Here is a 9403-nt window from a genome sequence, read left to right on the forward strand (position 1 = left end):
CCAAAAAAGTCCAGAGGCCAGTGGCTGCACCTGTCCATCGGTGTTCAAGGCTGCCCTGGCCATCTGACTGATAAATGGACTGCAGGCCAACTGGGGCCTCCATTCATCTGAGCTAGCTCTCTGAGCCCTGCCTGGGATGGCTGCTCTGTTAGTCAGCACAGGCAAGTGATGCCACGATAACAAACAGCCCCAGCATCTTAGTGGCTGAAAACAATCCCATTCTCGCTTGTTCATTTCTGGGCAACTCTCCAGGTGGTCACCCCATGAACCAAGCTGCTTTGATCTTTCAATCCTGAATTTCAACACAAGGCCTCTTCCCAAGCCAGGGAAGAAAGAGACAGTAGGGTCTTGCACCAGCACTAACTGCCTCATCCATTCTGCTCTCACACAGAACTGTCACCTGGCTCCTCCTCCACCCAGGAGAGGCTGGTGGTACAGTCTCCTGGGAACTTGGAAGGAGTGAGGTCAGGACATCAGTGAGCGCTAGCAATGCCTATCACATGCACCAAACACCCAAAAAGTCTTTACTTCTGTAAATAAGAAATTGTCAAGATTTTCTCATGCTTACCAGTGAAGAACTCTTTACTATACTGAGCATGTGTCCCAAATATGTATCTACTTATTTATAAATTATGAACATATATTCCCATGTTAATATAATAGTATGTATATTATAAAAATATCTTTTAAAAGATGTTAAAAATGATACAATAAAGATAAGATAAAGTTTAAGATGTCTTGTTGGCCCTGAAAGCATCACACTGTCATTTATTATCTCAAAGCAAGATAAATATTTTGGGTGAGGTTCATCACTAATGATGATGGATAGAAATTCATCCTTCCATCTTTGAAATATTTTTCTTAATTATTTTGAGTCTGGAGGGGTTGATTCCTTATCTTAGCTGATTAGATTATTGTTGGGTTTTTTTTTTTTTTTTTTTGCTTTGTAAAAGTAAGACCCCACTTCCCCACCCCCTCTGTGGTCAGGAGCAGCTGACATACAGAAAGGGTGTCACTGGCTCACTGCACAATTTACGTATGACTATGGGGTAATCCCCGCTCTATCTCAGATCAGTGACTATAGACAGAGGCTCCAGCATGTGTTTCCCACCACAGTGGCTGCTTCCACACCCTGTGGGATGGGCCACCCCACCTCAGTGGGCATTGTTTCCATGGGGCGACTCTGCAAGTATGAGCAGAAAACCTCTCAGGATCTGTGCTTCTCTTTTAAGAAGTCATGACCCCTCCCACCCACGCCAAACCAACCCAACTCACACTTCACAGCCATCTGGCCTCCACAAGGCAGCCCAGCCCTTGAAGTGGTCCCATCTCAGACTGTCCCACTGTCCTCTTATCTAGACTCACAGACTCTCCAAGAGTTCAAATTCATAGCCAAGTTCTCTACCAACTGGTGACTGACATAGGGAACCTCGGAGACACCTGGAGTCATTACCTAATCAGAAAAAAATCCTACCAAACAATGACTGCTGTCTCTTCCTCTTAGTGGGCTGATAACTCTCACCCCTTAAAAGGAACACTGAACACCAGTGAATTCTTACCAGAGAACCGGGGACTCCAACCTCAAGCATAGTTTTCAGCCAACCCTAGTCTGTTCACTTAATATATCCACATGTTCCTCATTGTTCCAGATTTTTTTGATCTGAGACAGGTAAGAACTCCAAGATTCAGCTCCCATGCTCTTAATTAAGAATTGTTTAATATCTGTTCTAGCCTCAGAGTGGAAAACTAAAACTTTATGAGGAGATAATTTTGCACCCATCCGACTGGTAGGGATTTAAAAGTCTGAAATTCCAAGTGTTGAACAAGAGTTGAAGCCAAGGAGCCCTCCTGTGCCACTTGTGGAATTATAAAGTGAAATAACCATTTTTAAAAAACTGAAGATGTCCCAAAACACAGTGATTTGTCCCAGAGGTATAAACCCTAAGAAAATTCTTGCACATGAGCACAAGGCAAATGTACAAAATATTTACTGCAGACTTCACTCAATAGACACTTATTGAGAACCAACTCTGTACCAGGCTCTGCCCCAGGATCTCCAGATACAGCAAGTAACAAAACAAAGTCCTGCTCTCACCGACCTTACAGTCTAGAAGGTGGACACTGAAAATAAAGAAGGAAAAATATACCATTAGAATGGGTTGAATGGTGCCCCCCAGCAGCCAAAGCCCTCTCTACATCCTGATCCCTGAACCTGTGAAAAAGGGTCTTTGCAGATGTAATTAAGGACTCAAAATGAGATTATTCTGGATTAGGGTGGGCCCTAAATCCAATGACAAGTGTCTTATAAGGGTCAGAAGAGGAGGTGACACAGACACAGAGGAGGAGGTGATGTGAAGATGGAGGCCGAGACTAGAGTGATGCAACCACAAGCCAAGGACTCCTGGAGCCACCAGATGCTGGAAGAAGCAGGAAGCCTCCCCCCCTGGAACGTTTGGAGGGAGCATGGCCCTGCTGACACCTTGATTTCAGACCCTTAGCCTCCAGAATTGTGAGAGAGCAAACTTTTGTTGTCTTGAGCCGCAAAGTTTGCAGTAATTTGTTACAGCAGTCACAGAAAACTAATACAACCATAAAGACAATAATGTGAAATAAAGGGGGTGATAAGGATAATGTTGTAGGGTGACATGTAGGATAACCAGGGAAAGCCATGTAGGAGGTGGCATTGCAGAAGAAGCCTGAAGGAAGTCAGGGAGTGAGCCATAGGAAGGTCTAGTCCAAGAATGTTGCAGGCATAGGGCTCAACAGGTACAAAGGCCCTGAGGCAGGTGCTTGCTTGACATGTTCAAGGAAGAGCCAGAAGATCAGTGGAGCTGGAGTGGAGGTGAGGGGAGATCACAGGAAACGAGACAGGGGATAGAGCAGGAGTGAGCTCACATCGTGATGAGTGAGACAAGCAGATACTTTGTGGTGGAAGGAAAGACTTAGCTCTGTGGCTTGTCAAGGTGAGGGGGCTAGGAGGCTTCTGAGCAGAGATGTGCAGCAGGCTGGTAACTACACAAGTCTGACTTTCAGCCAGAAGCTTGGGCTACACAGGAACATTCACAGTCTTTGGCATAGGGTATTTAGAACACAGGGACTGGCTTGTTTATTTTAAATAAACACAAAAAACCATGGTTGACGAAAGCCAGATATGGGAAACAACCTAATCATTCACTCACAGGAAAATTAACCTCCCACCACAGTGTTATGAGATGGAATTTAACCTCCTGGCTTAAAAAAATAAATCATTGCTTTCACTTATTATACAGAAGAGGTTTTACTCCTAGGGGAAAGAAAATCCAGAGAAGGTGCTGTATTATTTAAGGAGTTCATACTCTTTAAGTTTCTCCTGGAAAGTCACCTCCTGTGGCCTACAACTGTCTGAGGCCAGAGGAACCCTAAATTCAGTGTTGAAATGACCGTGAGCTAGTAGAGAAGCCTGGAGAAGGAAGCGCAGCCATGTGAGGCAGTAGTCCACTGGGGGCTTCCCTCTCAAGCCCAGTCACCACGTTTCCCCCTTATTCAGGAAATCCTGGGGAAAGGGCAGCAGGATGTGTTAGAAGCTATACGGGCTGAACACTCAGGCCTCTCTACCATCAGGTCAACACCACAGGATATGACTTTCCATGCAAGTTCAGGAGTTCCAGAAGGAGCCTGAATAGGGCTGCTATTGTGGTTATAAATTATAGGAAGTACATGCCATCTGCAGGCAGCCATATGTCTAATTAGGACATTATTTTTTAGGTACTTTTGTGACCCAAACAGTCCATTCTGAACCAAGAGACATTAGGTTGCAGGGAATGGGAGTCCTTGGGTAGTAATACAAATTCCAATGTGAAAAGAAAATGGTATGTTAGGATCCAGCAAAGCCTGATTTGTTGGGCGTTTTATCCTACATATATCAGTAGTCACCTTCCAGGTCTCCTGTCAGCCCTGCCTTTCAGCTATAAGGCGCCAACCTCATGAAACTTCACTCATTTGCAATCCTTATCTCCTCAGGATGGTGGTGGTTACCATAGAGCTTAATGACACGGGTCAGAGATCCTTTGCCCTTCCACCAGATTAATTATATAAGCCATGGATTCTTGATACTAGAGAGAAAAATATAATTTTTTTCTCACTGTAAATACTGCTAGATTACCCAAAAACACACACCAGAATGTATAAGCAGGAATCAGTGTGGAAAGGACAAATGATAACAGTGAGGGACTTTGACCCATCTCTGCAGGATTTTGACAGAAGACTTTCTGGGCTCCAAATGTGCCTTGATGCCTGCCTGCCTTGAGGAGCTCTGCCTGCAGCCAGGGCACTACAATGGGGTCAGCACATCAACTGGGGCCTCTGCGTGGGGAGTTGGATATTTAAGAGTCCAAATAAGAACATTCACTCCCAGAATTTCTTGCTAATCTGACTCCTGCATGGCAGAGGCCATTCTTATTCAATTAAACTCTCTTCCTGGCCTAGGGCAGGAGGAAAGAGAAGAGAGCAGCCCAGGGGAGCCCTCCCCCAGCTCCTTGCGGAAGGAGGCAACGGTGGGTGGACACATATCGGATGGAGGCAAAGCGTGCTCTGAGATACTGTTCATGGCCAGATCTATGACTCCCCTCCCTTCCCACACTGCCTCCCAGGAGGCTGGGGCTGCCTGTGTACGTGTGGGAACAGAGATGTGATGGATAAGGAAGGCTGCAAATTTCTGTTGGAAGACAGGTCTGGTTCCTCTCCCCTGAATCTGAGCTGCCTGGGACAGTTTGACTCGTCAACTATGACAGAGATGAAGCGGTGCCTGGTCTTTGGCATCCACTTTGGCATCATGAAGCCCAGAGTTGCTATGTGGGAAGTCCTACTGCCCTGATTCAGGGGCCACTTAGAGTGGCCCTGAGACTCCTTGCAGAGGGAGAAGGACCCTGCTGGCTTTGACTTCTAGTCCTCCCTGCCAAGGTCCAAGGCGTGGAAGTGAAGTCAACTTGGACCCTCTAGACCAGGCCAGCCACCGGCCAAAGACCACCCAGTACCCCACTGATGCCACAGAGAGCAGAAGAATTGGCCAACTGAGCCCCACCTGGACGCTTGATACTTCATCATATCAAAAGATATTTTAAAATGATGGCTGTTAGGCCATTAAGATTTGTTACGGGCAACAGATAACTAGAAGAAGGGAGTGATCATCTCCTATCAAGCATCTCAAAGGACCCCCATGCTGCTGGTGCCCCCAAAACACCAGCAACAGCACAGAGGTCTGGCGTTTGTCTTCACACTAGCACTGCATGCGGGTCCCAAAGGGAGCTGGTCCAGCAACCACCGAGCACATGGAGTGAATCCTGATTTCCATGACTTTGAAAAGGTACTGTGGCAGGTACTGTGGTACTTTGACAAGGGCAGAAGGTGCTGCTGGTTTACAGCCGTGAAACAAGGTATCAGCTTGGATGCTTCCATGGCCCTAAGTCAAATTGCACAGGGTTAAACTCCTTCAGGGTCTGGACCTAGAGCCTGATTCCTCAGCCCTGGTTGTACCTGGGAATCATCTGGAGAGCTTTTAAAAAATACAGTTGCCTGGGTACCCCTCTCTGAGGCCTGAGCTTTGAGATTTTTTTAAAGCTCCCCAGGTATAAAGTATGGTTCATTTTCAGAACCATTGACCTAGGAGCCATTAAGGATGTGAAGAAAAAGTCTAGGATTACTTGAAGTTAACTTAGAACAAACAAAAATAAAGGAAGAACTTCAACAAGTGTTAACTCTTGGATGAGTGCCTCCTGCCACCTCCCCCTCCCCCAAGGTTGGTGGGAAAACAGAATGCTAAAATCTCATGTGAGGTGAGATTTTAAAAGAAGAAGAGTATATATATATGTATATCGACAGATATAAAACTTCTGCAAAGCCAACTAGGAAATCTTAACAATGGGTACCTGGGGTAGAGGGTGGGAGGAGGAGGGGAAGCAATGGGTGGTACAGGGAAATGCCATTTGTAGCGTTACAAACCCCACAGGTGACCTTCGTCAGTGAGTTCTAAATTGGAGTTGTGCAGCACCCGGTGGCTGCCCGGGATTCAAGGGTAGCGGCCCCCTAATCAGCCCACCTGCCCAGGCTAGTTAACATTGGAGGGGGGGACCCTCTTGTATTGTAAATGATGAAAGAAATGGGGTGGTGGGTATGTAGGGAGGGTCTAGGAATAAAGGTTCCATGAAGATGGGAAGTAATTGGATGTTTCAAATCCCCTACCCAGCCTGTGTCTGAGGCCCTAGCACGTTTGCGGGGTGTAAGTGGGCAGCACCTGAGCTTGGACACTGGCTTCCAGGGCCATGCAGGGCAGCAAGAGGCTTCTCGGGGAGACTTAGTTGGCAGTGAACGCACAAGGAGCTGGAGCTGGGCAGGAGGCCAGCGGTTTGCAAAGTCTTCAGGTGTAACTGAGGGCACCTTCAGCGTATGAGTGGGAGCTGCCACGCGCAGGTCAGGTGTACCAAGCTCTAGCCATCTGGATACAGGTGTGTGTTTAAAGCTCTCAGACATCCAGCATCTCCTAACCCAGCTGGGTGTGCCGCCATGCTTCACTGCCTGCAAACCTCAATTATCGCTAACAGTACGATGTGACACTGTTCGTTTGGATGAAGAGGGCTGAGATCATGAGGACCATCTGGTATCCATTGTTAAGCCTGGCTGCACATGAGTGAGAGATGACGAAAGTCACACATCGCTTACCTCTGCGATTAACAGGGTCCTTAGCTACGTACGCAACGTAGTCTGTTGTATCCTGTGAAAGAAAAATGAGATGTCACGTCACTAATCGCAGGTTAAGACAGGACAGCAGACACATCATGCATACAGCAGCTCAGTAACCAAGAGTAGCCCTGATGATAGCCCAGCATTTCTCAGACTGTACAGTGGGCAGGAATCACCGGGGATCTTGTGAAATGCAGATTCTGACTCGGCAGGCCGGGAGCTGGGCCCGAGGTTCTGCATCTGCAGACAGCTCTCACAAGACACTGATGCAGCTTCGCCACACCCACACTTCGAGCAGCAAGGGTGTGAAGTGCATCCATTCTCAGCATGTCGGATCACCCGAGGAGCTATAAAAACACTAATACCTGAGTCCCAACTCCCAGATGATCTGATTTAACTGGAGTGGATGTGAGGTCCAGGCATCAAGGATTTTTAAAAGCTCCCCCAGATGATTCTATTATGAACCAAGGCTGAGAGCCACCACTGTCAGCTGTCTCCAACAATGATCCTCAAATCTGAGCTGGGGTCAGAATCCCCGGCAGGGCTTGTTACAGCACAGATTGCTGAGCTGCACCCCAGGGTATCCGATTCGGCAGGTCTGAGGTGAGGCCCCGAAATGTACATTTCTGACAAGCAGCCAGGTGCTGCCGCTGATCTGGGGGCCACACTGAGAAAATTAGAAGTGATGTTCAAAGGTTGGTTGCAAACATCCCTCATGGGTGGATGAGATATGGATACGATGACATAAGTAGTAATTTTAATCCTTTTAAGATGTTTCAAAAGCATGAGCTCTATTTAGAAGTCTCACTCTTACACATGAAATATAAGTCCCCTTGCCTGCCTCATCTACTTGGCACGCAGAGGAAACAATGACCTCAGGAGTGAGCCGAGGTGACCATGTGAATTTTAGTTTCTAAACAGAGGAAACAATAATTCTCTTAATTCTTGAAAGCAAAACTTTCCTGCAAAGTTGACATTTTCAACATTCAAAAAGTCTCGGGTGGGGGGCAACTGGTAAAGTTCTTCCCATTGTTGTGGATATTTCCCCCATGTGATGGTTTCGGAGGACTCCAAGGTTATTGATTAGCTCCCAATGTTTTCAGCATCTGCAAGATTCTCTGTCGTGAGTTCCTTCTTTGTGATACTCTATGGGCAGGAGAAACGACCCCTTCTTTCTCCACAGTGCTCCAGAAAACCCTCCAATGTGAGAGGGGAAGAGGGAAAGTAAGTGTGGAGGCGGGGGGGGGGGGGGGGCGGAGGATGCCGTGCTTATGAGCACCCACTGCAGGGTGCAAGTCGCTTTTCCAAACATCACTGCCCTGGAACTCAAAAACACCCACTAAGACTAAGAAGGGAGAGAGCTCTTCCAGCAGCTCTTGACGTATTGGACTGCTACCTTGAGGTCATTCTCCAGCATGTAGACTATCTAAGCTGTTTCCCCTTCCTGCTCAGGCCACTGTCCTTTGGTGTATTCCCAGACTGACCTGGGAAAGGGAGCGGGAGACCATCAAACCGGTCGACCTGACTTCCTTGCATTTCATCAAGGAAGATCGGGTCAGAATCTGAAGTTACTGGCAAAAATAAGGACTGTAGCTTGTAATCATAGACACTCTTCCCGGAGTCAGGAGATGTGAATGTCAGAAGTGGACTTAGGGAGCGTTAGTTTCTCAGTCTGAGATCCATGGAACGCTAGAGTTGGGCAGGTATATTCTCCAGTGTTTGAGATGTCACCAGAATCTCTTTTTATGCTTTCATTTCTATGATAATCTTAAAAGTTAATACAGTAATATGCGGGATCATCTGAATGACACCTGTGCCATCAAGCTGTGCACGCAATTTCAGTGCCAAGATTTTCAGTGGGGTTTCCAGCATTATGGGTGCCAGGTTTTTAAAGAATCAGAGAGAAAAGAACAGTCAGATGGCTTTGCCCCACCTGAAGCAAATTAACGTCACATTTGTACACAATGATGTACGACTGAAGTGTTTACTTGAATAGAAGAAATCAGTGGAAGGAGTGAGTCATCTGGCGCCTGTGGTAGTAGAGAGATGCTGACCTCAAAGGCTTCTGCACCATGGTAGCCAGTTCTAGAGTCACATTGGGAGCAGAGATTTAGTTTCAACAAAACTTTACTCATCACAGTAAATTAATTTTACTTTGAATGTTATTGACTTTACTGTGTTTATTTGTACTTAATTTCCAAGTTTGAATGGGAGTTACAGTTTAATCAAAGGAATAAACATAAGGAGTCTATACATAATTTATTTTTGTACGTATTTGTGTAACAAAATTAATTTGAGTCCACATTAGTAGCATATACAAGGAAATTCTTCTTTTTAAATTCTTACTCCAGTCTGAGAAATGCTCCTCTGGCTCCAAGCTAGGGAAGGAAGACTAGGCAAGAGATGTGATGTGTCCCTGTCACTCAGATGATCAATGGCCAAGCCAAGGACACAGCTTTTCCAATGCCAATATTGATGCATTCCCGGAAGAGTGGGGAAGTGTACTGCTGTTAAAACAATGTTCTTGACATCACCCAGTCACACAGTGAGCACTCTAAGTTCAAAGATGGGGCTGCCAAGTGCTTCTTCTGTATTTACCCATGTCTGTTCTCACTCCCCAAGTTTTTCTGAGCCTGACCATTATTCTCGCATTCTTTTGGTGATCTCTTAGAACTGCTAATAATAGTAG

General features: G+C 46.3%; 1 protein-coding gene across 2 annotated transcripts in view; it reads right to left on the bottom strand.

Moving 5' to 3' along the window:
* SHC3 (SHC adaptor protein 3) overlaps window positions 1-9403 on the bottom strand; it is a 150784-nt gene that overhangs the window by 48079 nt on the left and 93302 nt on the right. For both annotated transcript variants that reach the window (XM_007193520.3, XM_028161681.2), the window contains exon 6: window positions 6694-6745. In XM_007193520.3, the coding sequence (XP_007193582.3) occupies window positions 6694-6745 (52 nt within the window). The remainder of the gene's footprint in view (window positions 1-6693; window positions 6746-9403) is intronic.

Source organism: Balaenoptera acutorostrata, chromosome 6 (assembly GCF_949987535.1).
Source record: "Balaenoptera acutorostrata chromosome 6, mBalAcu1.1, whole genome shotgun sequence".
NCBI classification, from domain to species: domain Eukaryota; kingdom Metazoa; phylum Chordata; class Mammalia; order Artiodactyla; family Balaenopteridae; genus Balaenoptera; species Balaenoptera acutorostrata.